At 32.5% G+C, this 17,997-nt stretch overlaps 1 protein-coding gene across 1 annotated transcript; it reads right to left on the bottom strand.

Moving 5' to 3' along the window:
• Nucleotides 1–13,344: 13,344 nt before the first annotated feature.
• LOC149425873 (uncharacterized) lies at nucleotides 13,345–16,447 on the bottom strand. Its single transcript, XM_089645006.1, has 2 exons — nucleotides 15,560–16,447; nucleotides 13,345–14,491 (listed from the first exon to the last, which is right to left on the bottom strand). Exons 1-2 carry the CDS (start codon nucleotides 16,367–16,369, stop codon nucleotides 14,066–14,068), a joined length of 1,236 nt encoding a protein of 411 aa, XP_089501132.1. The 5' UTR covers nucleotides 16,370–16,447; the 3' UTR covers nucleotides 13,345–14,065.
• Between the last annotated feature and the right edge of the window lie 1,550 nt (nucleotides 16,448–17,997).

Raw genomic sequence — 17,997 nt, 5'->3', positions numbered from 1 at the left:
GTGAATTATAATTGGAAATATTCATCAAATATACACAGATCAAAAAACCTAACACAAGAAGCTTTTCACCGTGGTTTAAAATAGTTCACTTATAAAGCCCTTAAAAGAAAAGGATAAATTATTAAATTTGATCAAATTGGGAATGCCAGATAGATTGAGATGATACTCGTTACTCATATTGATGAAGAAACTTTACAGATTATCTAACTTTACTGTCTCTCCTTTGTTTTTTTGTTTCTGTTACACATACTTAGGGCCTTACTAATAAAAACCATTTACCCTACATTAATAGTTGTTTATCAACTGTGTAAAATTGAACACGTTTATCATTAAGTTGTTTTATTCCTACATGTACACCTTTATTGGATGATTCGTATTTATTCTTTGTACTTATTTTATCTTAACTATATTTTTGATTCACTGTAAATAAAATCGTTTGATGTTTACACTATAAATGTATTTAATGATTTATTTTCTGATTAGATTCAATTTTATTTATGTCATATATTATATTATAATATGAATTGCATAAATGAAATCAATCGATACAAAATCTCAATTCATTAATATGCAAAATGTAGTTGTTTGATATGACAATGTTTGTGAAGCCTTTTGTATTTCTTGTTTTTGATCCAGATATTTTAACTGTCTTTATTTTATTAGTTTATTATCTGATAATTATCGATGTTACATTTATAGATTATTAATTTTCTTACAATTATTTTTTTTTTCTTTTTGTCTTTTCTTGAACCATAAAAAATAAGTAGTTATTCTGACAACAAACAGATAGTTACCCAACTTAAGTCACCTGTAATTTGATAATAACGGTTATTTATGGTTTGTACAGATTAGCATCAATGGAAAATAATTCATAATATTTCATTAAACGTCATTTTAACTTTTTTTTCTTACCTTTTTGTATTTGTATATTTTCATACACTTTTTTCTTTGTATTTGTATCTTTATACCTATGTTAATAGTATATGTTGTTCCGTGTGTTTTTTTCTTTTACTTACCTTTTTGTATTTTTATATTTTTGTACACTTTATATTTTGTACTTGTAACTTTATATCTATGATAATGGTACATGTTGTGCCATATTTTTTTTAATAAATAAAATTTATATATTTTTTTTTAAATCCTGAACCCTTGTTTTTTTTTCTTCTCTAACAAATTAACTATTTATTGTTACAAAATACAGGATCAGATTATTATCATAAGAAACAATACAAAAACAATGTTAAAATTATAATTATGACAATAATATCCATAGTTCATAACACGTAACAGTTATTTTTTTGGAAGCTTTATTGAGTCACAGGAGTGCTAAGGAATTGGCAATTATGGCCACGATTTCTCGTGAAGTTATTGATTTTACCACAATCTCGCTCATTTTACATCAGAAATGTTGACACTATTTATCTCAGTGAAACCTGTAGTATATGAAAAATTATCGAAATACTATGATCAAAATATCAGTAAACATCTACTTACACCAATTACATACTTAAAACACATTCATAATAAAACTGAATTTATTTTAATAAGAAGAAATCAGAGATAATCACATTCAGGTCAGAATTTTTTAACGCGCGGGATCTAATACCTACATTTAATAAACTCCACGAAGAATGAAATGAAGATAGATTCTTATCCGCCACCTTCTACAATAGGACCATTGAAGAATTGAAAGAAATCATCATTTCGAAGAATATCTCTGGAGAAGGTTTGGTAATGGCTGACAAAACATTCGACTACGACCATACTGCTTTAATCCTTCAAAATATAGCCAAGATACATGCCGCCTCGTTCGTTATGAGAGAAAAACATCTCTTAGAGTTTTTGAAATTAAATAAAGTACTCCCGAAAAAAGGCTAATGTTTGGCTGTTTGATAGAATGGTCATACGAATGAATAGTTACGCAGAATTGAATAACCAAAACATATCGAAATTGGAGCCTTTTATTGGCAGAATCAAAGGAGTGTATTGGATGCTTTCTTATCAGAGCCACATAATGTTATCGGTCATGGCGACTCGTGGACTAACAATATGATGTTCAAATGCAATATGGTATATAAATTATCTTCATAAACACAGTTATCACATATTTTCCCGATTCAATTCAGGTGACTAAACAAAGCACTCAATCAGTTTCAATTAATCAATACTAATTGTTGAATATTTATTTTGCCTAGTGATTATTTTTGTTACAACTTGGTATACCGTTCATACCATCATAAATATAGCAGAGATGAATTACGAAAGAGTTGTTACGAACTAACCAAAACGTTAGTCCGATAACTGTTCTCCAAGGAGTCAAATTAATCTTCACAAGAATGCATTCTCAAGAAACTATAAAGTATCTGCAAAAATAATTGTACTAAATTTTATAGTCAACATTTTTATTATTACGTTCATTAATACTTTGTTATAATTTATTTCAGGATAAGAAGGTTGACAAAGTAGTTTTCATAGATTCAAGTAATGAGTTATGCTTGTCTTCTGACTGACATGTGTTATATGTCAATATACCAGGATCTGTTACAATCTCATCTACAAAAACTGCTAGACCTGTACTACAAGACCCTGGGATTAAGCAAGAATTAAAAGAGGTGCAGGAGACTCCAAGCCGCCAGAGAACTATGACTATGAAGAAGGACATGAGGAACGAAACGAAGTCGTTTTTTTAATGCCATATTAAAAATATGATAACCATTGATTGTTGTGTAATTGTTTCTCGTGAACGCGCTCTAAGCCGTTTTTTACCAAAAGTTATTAAAGAATCGCAAACCAAAGTCAATGAAAATTTATCTTCGATACTCAATACTTTTGTCAGTATTAGATTTGTGAGAAGAGGTGACAAGAAAATCTCCCGGCATAAAATTGAAAATTTATTACAATTCATATTCTATTAATTTATAATATTTATATTCGATGTAATTATAAATACTATCTGTAAACTTCTTTATCTTATCGAAGATAATTTTTTTTATAAGATTATATTTTTTAATGATATGTTTCGACCGTTGAACTGCATTATAAAGGTGGGTCCATTACATTTTTGGAAGAGGTGAACTGAAAAGCACAATACCCCAATGTAAAAAGATAAGTTATGTCTATAGTTATGAATTTCAGATAGGTACGAGTAGCTTCGTGGTGGCAAAGACTAAACTCAACGTAATTTTAAGACCTTATTACTTTCATAGGTCATTAACGATATTAAACATAATAACCCAACAATTATTCACGATAATACCGATAATAATAGTTAAAATCTACTCAGTTTAACAAATATCTTTTAGTCACGTAGGTCACAAAATAGTCGTAAGTCTATCCCCATGGATCTTGTATATTTCTGCTTTGTTGTATTTTCCTATCAACCTTTTCTAGGTGTATCCCTTTAATATAATTTCTAGCACGTGTGATACAGATATATTATAATATTCGGTGTTTTTTTTAATAATAATAATCATTAATACACACTTGTGAAGTACTTACGTGCTATTTGTAATTTTAACTATTTATAAAAAAAATACATAAGTTCTCTTTATGTTCTACAGATGTTATCTCTGCAATATTTTGGTGAATAACCGATTTATTGAGACTATAAATGAAAAATTAATGAAAATATAAATCATTGGAAAACGTGATCGAATATTTTTTTTTTGATAATTTTTTTTAATACATTCGCATAATTGTGATCGATAGTGATGTTGTTTAGTCTACTGCAAGGGCGAATCTCTCGGTTCTTTTATCAGCAATCTAGAATGAGTGTCAAGATTGCCACACATACAAGTATACAAATAATATGTGATTTGGTTAACGATTTACAGAGATAAAAATGCCATTAAGACGAGACAATACCATGAAAAAAGCCAAAATCTTTACGACGTAAGTGAAGCAGCCGCGCACGAAATATGCAACACGCGGCCCTGGCGTATCGGAAAGACGAAATAAATAAAATAAAGTGGAAATCTTAGCAATGTAAGTGATGAAGTCGTGTAAAAAAAATATTCAGCGCGGGGGCCGGCATAATGCAGTGCTAGAAAATCGATTCCGTGAGGTTTATTTTAATTATTTGTGATGAACGTATTACTCAAATCTAAAATGTTTCTAGAGGGATCCCTTGAAAAGTTACTAATTCATCGTCTGAAAAAATTAAATATGGTGCTTACCGGCAACTGTATAGTTTAAAACCATTTCACTTAAAATATTTTAATGGTAAGGTTCTGTTTATTAATCTTAAATACATCCGTAGGGATCCATTTAGAAACATTGGAGATTTTAGTAATACGTTCATCAGAAATAATTAAAATGTGAGCGTTGAGCAAACCCACGTTATGAGAGTCTTATGTCGCCTTAAATCTTTGACAGACTCCTTAAAAAATCTGCTGATACTCGTAGTTACTATATAAGTGGAACAGAGAGTTCATTACAATCAGTGAAATAATGTTAATAAGTGTGATATCAAATTCTTACGAAATGGCCACAAATACAGATAACGGCTCGGGAGCCCGAGTGCCTGGTGATGATTTAAGGAACCTTATCAAACTAATTGCAAGCGAAGTTCACATCAAAGACTATGAAATTGTATGTAAGCAACAAGAATTTACAGGAGACAATTATTGTGGTGAAATTTCACGTGTTCAAATAAAACCACTTCAAGGTGACCAAAAATCGCTCCACTTGATCGTGAAAACAGCACCCACTGGTCCAAACTCAAGGATAGTTTTGCCAATACACACCGTTTATGTGGCTGAAATTTTCGCCTACACCGATATAATACCAGCCTTTTACAGACTGTACGACGAATTTAATATTTCAAGTGAAGACAGATTCTCATCTGCCACTTTCTACAAAGGAATAAATGAAGAAATGAAATAAATCATCATTCTGAAAGACCTTTCCGATGACGGTTTTATCATGACTAACAAAAGATCCTCATTTGACTACGACCACACCGCTTTAGTCCTGCAAAACATGGCCAGAATACACGCCGCGTCATTTGTCATGAAAGAAAAACATCCAAATCAATTTTCCAAATTAATTGAAGAACTCCCGAAAGAAATTAATTTTGGGGAGCCCTTGATTGCGATGATTGAAAATATCGCAGTAATAATAATAGACAGAATAGAATGCCCCAAAAACAGAGCAAAATCAGAGTCTTTTGCTTGCAAAATCAGAGCAATATGTGTCGAGGCTTTGGATTCTACTTTAACAGAGCCATATAATGTTATTTGTCATGGTGACTCCTGGAATAACAATATGCTGTTCAATTACAATAAGGTAAAACAATTATCTTAATAAACATACTTATACATTCCCCAGTTTAATGTCTCTAGGACTGAATATATGTTAAGGTTTTCCTTTGTGCACATTGGTACGAGTATATTAGACGGATAATTGTTTGGTCTACCAACTATCTCTGAGGTATCAAATCCGTCCTAATTGAACTAGCAGAGTAGGATAAGTTTTTGATGTCTTTTTGTAGATGGTCCGTCCTGTCTGGCTAGAAACTACATAGTTTATAAAGTCCATCTGTCTAGAGAAAAACTTGGTTTTTGCAGGCCTCAGAAGGTCTTGTATTTTTTCATTGTTCCGAAGGCAATCTTGATGCTTTCTATTCTCAGTATCCTAGCAATTCTGTGAAGCACATTGTGAACATAAGGCAAGAAAGCGCAACCTTTTGACTATTATTTTTTAATGATAAACTAATGTTTATGAGACAAGGTTTTTATGCATACATATAATAAGCAGTAATTGTTTATTGAAGTACTAGTACATATTGAATTAATTGTCGTGTTGGAAATAAGCCGACGAAGCTCAGTAGTCCAGAGCACTTAACTGGACATCAGAAGGTGCGGGTTCAATTCCCGTCGGCAGCATTAATTTTTACTCGGTATATATTTTCAATTTGTATTGATATTTCAGGGGACTAATTATTGCTTATAATAATTTGTTATCTTTTGACATAGTATTTATTGTACGTTCATTGAATGTTTGTTCTGATTTATTACAGGATAATAAGGTTGATCAAGTGGTTTTCATAGATTGGCAAGTAGTGAGATATTCTTCTCCTCTGGCTGACGTATGTTACATGCTATGTCTGTCTACTGACAAGAATCTTTTACAAACTCACAGGGATCAACTGCTAGACCTGTATTACGATACCCTGGGATTAAGCATGAAGAACATGGGCTGTGATGTTCAAAAGTCATTTCCTAAAGAAGTGTTTATGGATCATTTCAAGAAGTTAATGCTCTTTGGACTATCCATGGTAATGGGAGTTCTACCTTTAGCCATGGGCGAGCCAGAAGACGCCAAGCAGATCGGGGACTATGACTTTAAAGAAGGACACGACGCAGAAAGGGGAATCATTTTCAGCGACTTGGCTGTAAAAAGAGTTAATGGGATGGTAGATTACTTTGTAAAAAGTGATTTGATTTAGTAAAATGTTATTAAGAATTTCAGTTTGGGCAACTGGATTCATATGATACTCAATAATAAAAGATTAATTAACTTTTAAAAACCCACTTCATCTTGTTCTTGGTGACGTTTAATTTACATAAATTGGTTCCTGTTCCAACTATCTGATATAAATTCCCACGCATTCAAATTTTGTCTGTGCAAAAACATTGGATTACGAATGCACGTAAATTATTCTATAAACTTATATTTTTTATTTTATTTTTTATTTTATTTATTAAATATTAATTTTATAAACATTTTTATTTATAGATGCTTAATATAGGTACATTTTTAAATTCACTGGGAACTACGCTGTATATTTGAATGCCTTCATACAGTAAATAATTCTGTGTTTTATTTAGGTGTAATTTATTGAAATAAAAGTAATGGACTACAATCATTTCTGAAAAAACTACTCTCTTTGATCAATGTATATGTTTGATTTTTCAGGAGAACACTGAAACTTATTTTGACTATAAATTGAAGTTGAAAAAAAAGATGAAAAATGTTTCAAAGATCACGTAAATAATTTAAGAAGATTTTTTAGATTTTAAAAATGGGTTCCAAGATAACTCAACACAGTGACAATTCAATATACCTTTAAAAAGTGATGTAAAGTCATTAAAAGCGATGAAAAAAACAAACGTGTACACTTAACCTACGTAACTATTTAACCCAGTTTTGATTTCATCACTTTTCATGACACTTGTCATTTTGATGTGTTATCCGATGACCCCAAAAAAGACATGTGTTAATGTATCACTTTATTTTTTCAAAACCAATTATTTCAGGACATACAGTGTGTGATAAAAAAAACAAACGATTCCGCTAAAGGTAACTATTTTTTTTTATGCATTGAATTCTTCAGCCCTAGGAATTTTTAAGGCGATGGAGAAAGTTGAAATGGCTAAGAAGGATTAAAAGTACAATATTGAATAATAAAATATTCAACGAAATTTTATCACAAGTTTATTAATAATATTACGGGACATTAATAATTATAATAATAAAGTTGCAATTTTTACTAATGTATCTATAAAAAAATTTGGTTATAATATAGATAGTCATAATAATGAAAATATAATCAATGTTTTATTGGATTTATTAAAACAAAAATTAGGCGTAAAAGCTAGTAGATTAAAAAGATATAATTATACGTATAATAAAAAAAATAATAACAGATTATTCCATAAAAATGAAAAAATATTTTATTCCAAACTTGACGATAAACAAAATATTATTTCGAATAATAATATTCCGTTGCCATCTGAATCAGATATGCGCGATTTTTGGACTAAAATTTGGAGTGAAGATATAAAACATAACGAGTCAAGTCCCTGGATAGAAAATGAAGAACTCAATTTTTCAGGCATTGAACAAATGAGTTTTTCTAATATATCGGTTGAATTGTTAACCAAAATTATTAAAAATACTCATAATTGGAAAGCCACGGGTTGCGATTGGATACATAATTTTTGGTACAAACGTCTAACTACTTTACATTCTCTTTTGGCAAAAAATCTTTCAAAATTTGTCAGTCAACCACAAAATTTTCCAAATTTTCTAACTAAGGGCATTACTTATATGTTGCCCAAAAGCGAAAATATTAATAATCCCTCTCAGTACAGACCCATTACATGTTTACCGACAATATACAAAATATTAACCTCTTGCTTGACAGATTTAATATATACTCATTTAGATGAAAAAAATATTTTATCTGAACAACAAAAAGGTTGTCGCAGAAAACATATGGGATGTAAAGAACAATTAGTTATTGATTCTGTAATTCTAAAACAGATTCAAACTCGAAAACGTAATTTACATACTTGCTATATAGACTACCAAAAGGCTTTCGATAGTGTCTCGCACTCGTGGCTGATCAAAGTATTAAATATATATAAAATTAACCCCATTATTATTAGCTTTTTGTAAAATATTATGTCTGTAGAGTCGAGAAAAATCTACATTAAATAATTAATAATAAACCGCTCGACCTACTTAGTACCTACTCCCGAATTATGTACCTGCATCGCATCGTAAACAAAGTATGCAGGGACCTACTTGTCTACTCGCGACAATACTATCGCGCACTCAGTCTGGGACATTACGAGAACTCGTCAGGAGGTTCGAGTCTTCCGCCTATGCATAATTGCCACGCTGTCGAAGGTTCCCGAAACACACAGTCTGTGCGAGTGCCTAGAATTTAGTTGCCATCCATCTACCTACTGCTACCGTCGGCCGTGTAGTATAAATAAGCCCGACGCAGCGAGTCAGTCAGTCAGTCATCAACCTGCCGCCAACGATGTACTAATCTCACGAGTGACGGTGCGCCCCCGCGCCCCCCGCGAAGGACAACATATACCCGGCTTCGCCCGTACCATCATGGACTCTATCGGGACATCATCATAGCGCCTTGTCCAGATCGCCGTTCCTGGCCAGCGCTACTCGGATTACAAGCGCCCTGGTTCCAGTGTCTCTGACCAGCGCTTCTTCCACGCTACCATGACCACCACGAGAACACGCAGCATCCTCACTGGTCACACCGTTCCCGTTCAACCGCCTACAAGGTCCGCCGCACCTTCGGCCGTCTCGTCAGCACTGGAGTGCCTGAAGACCTACGTTCTTCGCCAGTGCCTGACCTTCATTGAGTCCCGGTCACCAGCGCCCGGCGTCGACTCACTGACCCGCGCTTGACCTGCCATCACAGCCAGCATCCGGTGTATTCTTCTGTCCAGCGTCAACTCTCGTTACGGCTACACTGACTCACCAATAAACACATGTGACCTTCACAACTTTCTTTCATTTCGTGCCTTCACCATTGATCCCCAAATGTCCTTTTGGAACACCAATTTTCTTATCAATTTAAAAGGTAAGAAAATAGTAATACGGGCATTTCAATTAAAAGAGGAATTTTTCAAGGAGACTCATTGAGTCCTCTTTGGTTTTGTTTAGCATTGAATCCTCTATCTAAAATGTTAATTAAAAGCAAGTTTGGAATAAAAGTTAAGGGTAATACAAGGGAGAGTAGTATAATTTCGCATTTATTATATATGGATGACATAAAATTATTTTCGAATTCTGAACAAAATTTAGAGAAAATGATCGAGGTAGTTAAAAACTTTTCAGATGATATCAAAATGACTTTTGGTTAAGATAAATGTAGAACGATCCATATAGAGAAAGGCAAAATTGTAGATGGGGACGAGAGTATATTTAGAAATTTCCAAATTACTAGTATGAAAAGGGATGAGGTTTATAAGTATTTAGGATACCCACAATCAAATAGATTAGACCATAGTAGTATTAAAAATTATATTAGGATTAAATTTCAAACTAGGATCAGGAAAATTTTAAAATGCAATCTGTCTGCTAAAAATTTAGTAAAAGCAATAAATACTTGGGCAATACCTCTATTAACGTACTCATTTGGCATAATTAAATGGTCTAATACAGATTTAGATAACTTAGAAAGATTAATTAGAACTACGCTAACAAAGTTTAATTGCCATCATCCAAATTCAGCTATAGAACGAGTTAATTTGCCTAGAAATTTGGGAGGTAGAGGTATAGTCAAAATAACTTCTTTGAAACATAATCAGGTAGAAATGCTAAGAACTTTTTTCCATAGGAAAGCTCATAGCTCAGAAATGCACAAAATAATTTGCAAGGCAGATATAAATATTACACCTTTAAATTTATACGATGAGAATGCCAACATTTTTATTAATTCCAACCAGGAATTATTAGATTCCTGGTCAAATAAAATTTTACACGCAAAACACTTCAATTATCTCAACCAAACGTATGTTGACAAAACTTCGTCAAACAAATGGTTGAGTATTGGAGAGTTGAGCGCAGAAATAGAAGGATTTATGCTTGCCATTCAGGATAGAGTCATTAATACTAAAAATTATAGAAAGCATATAATCAAAGATACAAATCAAATTGATGATTTGTGTAGAAAATGTTTGGCTTTTCCGGAAACTATAGAACATATTATATCGGGATGTTCTATATTAGCACCGTCCGAGTATACATTTAGGCACAATCAAGTTTTAAAAATAATTCACCAAAATTTGGTAACTAAACATAACTTGATTGACTGCCGTAATGTAGTACCATATTATGAATACGAACCAAATTCATTTTTAGAAAACGAATTTTATAAAATATATTATGATAAAACTATACTAACAGACCGAGCGATTAGTCATAATAGACCCGATATAGTTTTACATGAAAAAATTAAAAAAATAACTTATATCATTGATGTCGCTATTCCAAATTCCTGTAATATTCAAAAATCTGTTAGTGAAAAAATAAGAAAATACACAGATTTAGGAAATGAAATAAAAAGAATTTGGCATTCTCAGACTATAAAAATATTACCATTCGTTATTTGGGCTACTGGCATTATACCTAGCTCTCTAATTAATTTAGGCGTATTAGATCTATCAAAAAAATTATATATAAAGATGCAAAAGTCGGTCATTTTGAATACATGTAGGATAACAAAAGATTTTTTAAATATTTATGTTGAGGGATCAGTAGGATTTATAGGCCCTGTTAGAAGTTCTACCGAGCCGAACCCTCTGATATGAAAATATCTGGAGTCGGTGAATTATTTTCCCATTTGATCTCTGGTGAATTGACGTGTTGTTCTTGTATTGTTTTGTATTTATTTTGCTTATATAATGCACTTACATAATGTTGATTGACTAGATGATCATTTGTGGAAAAGTGAGTGGAAGGGTTAAGTTTTTCCTTTGGGGAAGATTTAACCCGGACAACTAAATCGGAAGTTAAAAAAAATAAATAAATAAAGAAGAGATTGATTTGTATATGAATCTTCAGTTTTGTTCCGAGGTTGATCAAATATTGCATACTTGACCTTCAAACAGAGGAATGTCATGTAAAATGGTCATGGTCTGTGTAAAAGATACTTCAGATAATGTGAATAACAGACAGTGATGAGAATGCACAGCAGATAAATAAGAAATAATTCATTTCCAAGATGTCGCTGCCTTAAAGCTTCTGGAAGACGAAGCATTTCCTTATTTAACGACCGAATTTACCGACATTATATTGAATAATTTTTTACTTGACTCAACTTTATTTTTAAAGTTCTTATTTAATGTACATTTAACATGTGGTATAAAATAAATTCTTTTGTATTTACAGTCCTCATCACAAATTGTTTGAATTTAAAAATATTTTTGTAATTTTGTATTTATCCTGTCTTCATAATTTGTGTAATTTCAACATCTCCATGCCAACCCAAAGACATAATGTTGATATTTTGCACAAAAACGGCACTATACAAATAATCCAAATATTATTATTATTTTTTTATATTCGTGATATTATTTATTTCATTCTTAATTTTATGAGCGCCATCTTTGAATACAATTCAAAAGCTTGTTTGAATTTTTACACCACATGCCTCTAAAGCTATGATTTGATTTCAACAATTTTTCCAAAATTTACAAAAAACATTCCCAGGCATACAAAGAATATGTGTTGAAAGTATAAAAATTTTAAAGTAGTTATTTTTACGTACTCTTTTTTACAATAATAAATTTATCATCGTTTATTTTATTTATCACCTCTAAAACAATGTTATAATATTGTTTGATTTATATCAACCGAACGATGGGTACAATACTCTGATGAAAAGAACAGAAAGGTATGTACAATACTTTAATGAAAACTACAGATCAGGGGGTACAATGCTCTGATGAAAACTACAGAACGGTGGGTACCATGCTCTGATAAAAAAAAAACAGAAAGGTGGTTACAATGCTCTGATGAAAACTACAGAATGATGAGTACAATAGTCTGATGAAAAGAATAGAAAGATGGGTACAATGCTCTGACGAAAAGTTCAGAACGATGGGTACAATACTCTGATGAAAAGAACAGAAAGAAGGGTATAATGATCTGATGAAAACTCTACACTATGAATGATTTGACAAAATAATACAAAAGTAAGAAATAACAATAATAAAAATATAGATAAACTAGTTTTTAATTTTATTTTTATTTATTTTTTTATATTTACTCCACACAGGAGGCCCTGAAGAAAATAATTTCCCTCAGGGCCTATGTCATCTTTGGGGATGCTGTGTGGAGGGTCTTTTTGTGGAGAGGAGGGAGTGAACATGGGTCTTGAAGAGTCCCATGTTGTCCTAAAGAAGGTTGAGTGCAACCGAAACCGGTCGACCTATAAAAATCCAATAAAGTGATTTAAAAAAAGGTAAAAAAAAAAATTATATTGCGCTCACAGCTTTGCTGCTAAGTTTTAAAAGCTTTTTTTTTTCAATTCGCGACGTCACAAGGAGCCGTGTGACGTCACAAGACGCTTACTTTTTTTATTAACAAAGTCAATCCAGTACTAAACTGTGAAACTCATAATATAGTGTTTTTATTTCCTCTTGTATTACGGTGGGATATATTAGAAAGAGGTAACACCACGTTTTGTATCAGCATCTAAAAGCTTCCAAATAATTGCAATATATTCCTAAGGGCCATTGACCGTTAAGTTTTAGTGTTTAAGTTTATGCTAAAAATCTGTCGATGTTTGTAATTTTTTTTTAAATGATATGAAAAAAAAAGTTTTGGGATAAAATAACCTTCATAATACTTCTGTGTAATTTTTTTTTTTAGTTTTACATTAAGTGGTATTTCTACAGTTTACAAGAAAAAACAATCAGTAAGCGACAAAAAAAAGCTCATACGCAATATAAAATTCGTTTTCAAAAATAATAATTATTTTTATTTTTGGTACACATTGAAATACAAAAAATCTGTAAGATTCACAAATTTCTAACAAAACATAAAAAATTTCATACAATACCAGATTTAAAACCCGTGAAGAGCGTATCAAGTTTTGAAGGGAAAGTATTTTATTCATATTCAAATAACAATTTATTATTTCTACGTATAATTTAGATATTATTAAACTTACATGTTAAGAATCAGCCTTTGTTGACCTGTATGAATATATATTTTCAAGCAATAATATTTTTAATTATTGAAGACAATCGCTAGATTACTAAACGAAAATCTGAAACCGAAAAACTTCTAGAAGCTCTTAACCCTTGCCTTGACGGGGCACCGCTCTAACAACTGAACTAATGGGACCCTATATCCTTTGGTCATATTTAACTGTATCATACTTCGAATAAGAACTACCAACATTTTCTTCATTTTCTCACCTCATATTTTATTGGCAACTATCTTTATAAATGATCGCAAGATTCAACCCGAACTAAATGCAATCTAGACAGTGTCTTTAGATAAACGTATCTTATTTTAATTTTAATGTGCGATATACTTTTCTGCAAGTCTAGGATGAATATTTATTTTTTGGAATATCTTAATGAGTAAAACCTCAAATTGTAATATTCAATTATTAAAGAAAATATTAGCGATTCCTGACCGAGTTAGTATTTTATTCGGAATTCATATTCTGACACTCAATATCTCAGGTTCACACCAATGGCAGATAGAACCTCGTTGTTTGAAGGGAACCAGTTCCGGATATCTAAAATTATGTTCTTCCTAAAACAAGCGTCGATGACTAAAACATGGTCTAAATTAAATTATTTTCGATAAAATAATCCACCATTCCATTAATCCTTCTGGCAGCTAAGTCACTGATAACCATATCTTTTCCTGCACTATTTCCATCGAAGTCGTATTCCCCTAACTGCTTAGCATCTGCTGGATCAGCCAGGGCCATTGGAAGTCCCCCCAAAAGCATTGACAGTCCAAAAGACATAAACTTTCTAAAGTGCTCCATAAATGCATCTTTAGGGAACGACTTTTCCACATCACAGTCCATGTTTTTCATGCTTGTTCCCAGGGTCTCGTAGTACAGGTTGATAAGTTGGTCCAGGTGAGATCGTAAAAGATGCTGTTCCGATGAAAGACAGAGCACGTAGCACACATCCGATAGGGGTGAAGCGTATCTTACTACTTGCCAGTCTATTAACACCATTTCTTCCAACTTTTTATCCTGCAAAAAAAGAAAAAAAATCACAGTAACGTTTCAACGTAATTATCACAATTAGTTAAAAGACCTTTTGTGACCTAGTATTAAAGTTGTTTTCATTTCCTTATAACTTATAACAATTGTCTTGATTTTCAAAACCAGGACGGTAGACGGTACATGTTGCAAGGATTGATTAATATAGCCGACCACCAAAAAAGCTTATCTTTAATTCATATACTCTTGTATGACAGAATTACTGGATGTCCTAGACCCTAGACGGCCTAGACTATGTTGGCTATATAGTGTGGAGTATGGAAGCTAACTTAGCTAACACCACAATCTTTAGCTCGAGAAACTGGAGAGAATCATCCGGAGACTGATATTCCTACTGAGTAGGAGCGTTTCTTGAAAGCGGTCTAGACCCTCCAAGGATTATGGCGTCAAAGTACGGGTAAGACACCCAATGAGGCCAACATTACTGGATTGTACTATGAAATGTAAAATATTGTAAATTTTGACGTTTCGGTTTGTTCTCAACTATTTTCAGGTTCTGCCAACTGTTATGGTTACGTGGTGGTACAATGCAGTTTGCAAAGACATCATACCAAAACAATATGCTTGACACATTAATGAAAAATCGATTTTTTGTAAACGTTATTAGTTGTAACTATGACGTTGGTAATGGAATAATAATAATTTTTGATTAGAAAATGTATCTCAAATTCATGAAAAACTGGAATTTACGTAGATTAGATCATTATTTCTATATTATTAAGTCATTACATTATTACATAAGAGTACATAATTTTTTTATTTATTATTTTTCAACTTACTTGTATCATGATTATAAAAATACAAATACAATTATATAATAAAATTATATAATAAATACAATATAAATATATATATATAGAATATAAGACAGCATAAACGAAATTGAAATAAACCACCCCCAAATAATTATTCAATACATAGTTTCTTTATATTTGGGATGGAAAATTGAGGGCTTTCTAATAGGCATCTACAACTTAAAACTTCTAAAAAATTAAGTTATAGTAATATGTTTCTGTTATAAAAGCGAAAAGCATTTACCTTATTGTATCTGAACAGCATATTGTTATTCCAGGAGTCTCCGTGACATATAACATTATATGGCTCCGATAATGAGGCATCCAAAGCGCCAAAGCACTTCACCCTCATTTCCTCAACAAAGGGTCCAACTATCGCTCTGTTTTTAGGGTTCTCTATTCTAGCTACAGATGCACGAGCGACATTTTCCATCATCGTCATCAAGTTCTCACCAAAAATCGGTTTCTTCGAGAGATTGTCAGTTATTTTGTAAAACTGTTCTGGATGTTTTTCCTTCATGACGAATGAAGCGGCATGTATCCTGGCCAAGGTTTGAAGGACTAAAGCGGCGTGATCGTAGTCAAATGAAGATCTTTTGTCGAACATGATAAAACCATCTTCAGAGAGATCCTTGAGAATGAGAATTTCTTTACATTCTTCGATGATTCCTTTGTAAAAGGTAGCGGTTAAGAATCTACCTTCATTCGGAATATTATATTCATCGTATAGTCTATAGAGTGCAGGTATTACATCTGTATAGGCGAACACTTCTGCAACATAAACTGTTTGTACTGGAATGGCAGTCCTTGTCTTGGCATCCGTGGGTGCTGTTTTCGCAATCAAGTGTAGTGTGTTTTGGTAATTATTACCTTCACGCGGTATTATTTGAACGCGTGTAATTTCACCACAGTAATTATCTCCTGTAAACTCTTGTTGCTTAAATGCAATTTCGTAGTCTTTAATGTGAACTTCACTAGCTATATGATTTAGTAGGCTCTTTAAATAATCACTGGGTAATTGGGCCACCAAGCCGTTATCGAGGTTTGTGGACATTTTGTTAATAAGTGAACTAGCACTGCGAACATGTAACTTGTTCTGATATCGATGAACACTTTGGTCTTCTTATATAATAACTTTGGGTGACAGCAGATAAGTAATAAACCAAGTTAACTAAAATTGATATTTATTATCAAGTATTTTGTTTCGAGTGTATTACGGCAGTACTATGTGATTTCCGTTGGCAGCAGAATTATTTATTATGAGTGTTATTATGTAAAGACTAGTTTCCACTATGCGGCTTGCAGAGTGCGCTACTGACTGAGCGAAGTTTATAATATTTTCGGCCGCAAAGGGACTGAAATAGAACCAGAACACCGGTACGGCCGACCGTACGCAGGGTTTAATTCACGTAGGTCTTTTATAAAGCAAAGCTGGTCTCGCGGTCGACTAGCGATCCGGAGGTCGCAAGTTTAAATCACAATGTATATATATTTGCAGCACATTCCAGAGTGGAAGATACTCTCAGTATTTCCCTTGTGTAAGACCACGATTCAGAATCGAAACGTTGCTTGAAATGGCTTTACTTCTCATTCTTCCTTTATCTCCATCTCCTACCCCTCCCAATTACCTTCAACACATCCACAGACATATGAATATTAATAGACTAGAAATTAAGGATGAGGGGTAAAATCAACTGTTGAAGAACGAAGAGGGTAAAGCTGACTGTGATTCGTCAATAAATCAATCTGATAGTATATAGGCATCTCGCCTTATAATATCACCATTTAGTTCTTAAAATCTGCTTTTGAATGAATAGACATTTTTACATGGGAGCGCAAATTACTCGCCACGTTATGAACAAATTTGTGAAGTCCAAATTCGGCAAAATAAATTTCTTCTATTTTCTGAGTCGAATATTTCGTTTATGTATTTAGTTCGACACTTTTATAAATGTTCATAATTTACTTCCCAGCAACCAACCAGCTTTGTGTTTCACGTCCAGACGTGTCTCGATGTGATAGTATTTATGTTTCTACAACTTATCCATATTATACGATGTGAATATGCTTAAAATAAAGTAAAATAATGCTTATATATGGAATGTAATACGACAATTGGGTTTATTCTCTTTTTCACATCTATTTTTACAAGTTTTCATAGTACAAGTCACCATTTTGCCGTGTTATTTCGTAAAATGAACCGATGATGCCTCGACCATAGTTCGCACAAGAATGATGATGTCACGTTTTCTAAATTCACTTGAGGCCATACGCGAGCACAGCCGGCTCCAATGGAACCGGTATGAGGAGTGGGGAATAATACGCTTTTAATCACTTAGGGCAGGTCTACTAATATTCATATACATTTATCTACTAATATTCACATACACATCCCTATTAGGGATGCAATGATCTCACTGGCTAACAGACTCGTGGGAGCGGTTGGTACTCTTGTACGGTATTCTCATGAAATAAGTTGAATGTTTATTTAATAACAACTACGAGAGTTTTAAACTACAGAATTTCAAATGATATATCAATCAAAACAAGTTTTCAGTCTGAAGTTAATTTATGTTCATGGCCAAACGCATGTTTGCTTCTACTAACCTAATGAGGCTAGTAGAAGGTACATATATTATTATGCAGAAATACGAGTAAATGATTTGCTCATATAAACATTAA

The sequence above is a fragment of the Hesperophylax consimilis genome, chromosome 2 (assembly GCF_061612785.1).
Source record: "Hesperophylax consimilis isolate HC1 chromosome 2, BYU_Hcon_1.0, whole genome shotgun sequence".
In the NCBI taxonomy this organism is placed as follows: Eukaryota; Metazoa; Arthropoda; class Insecta; order Trichoptera; family Limnephilidae; genus Hesperophylax; species Hesperophylax consimilis.
The sequence above is the reverse complement of the archived record's forward strand: the minus strand, read 5'-3'. Positions and strand labels throughout refer to the sequence as shown.

Excerpts from the sequence above, each read along its gene's own strand:
- LOC149425873 (XM_089645006.1), bottom strand. The coding sequence starts at position 16,369 with ATGTCCACAAACCTCGATAACGGCTTGGTGGCCCAATTACCCAGTGAT. Across the intron at positions 14,492-15,559 it reads TGCTGTTCAGATACAATAAG|GATAAAAAGTTGGAAGAAAT; the intron begins GTAAATGCTTTT and ends CTTTTTTTGCAG.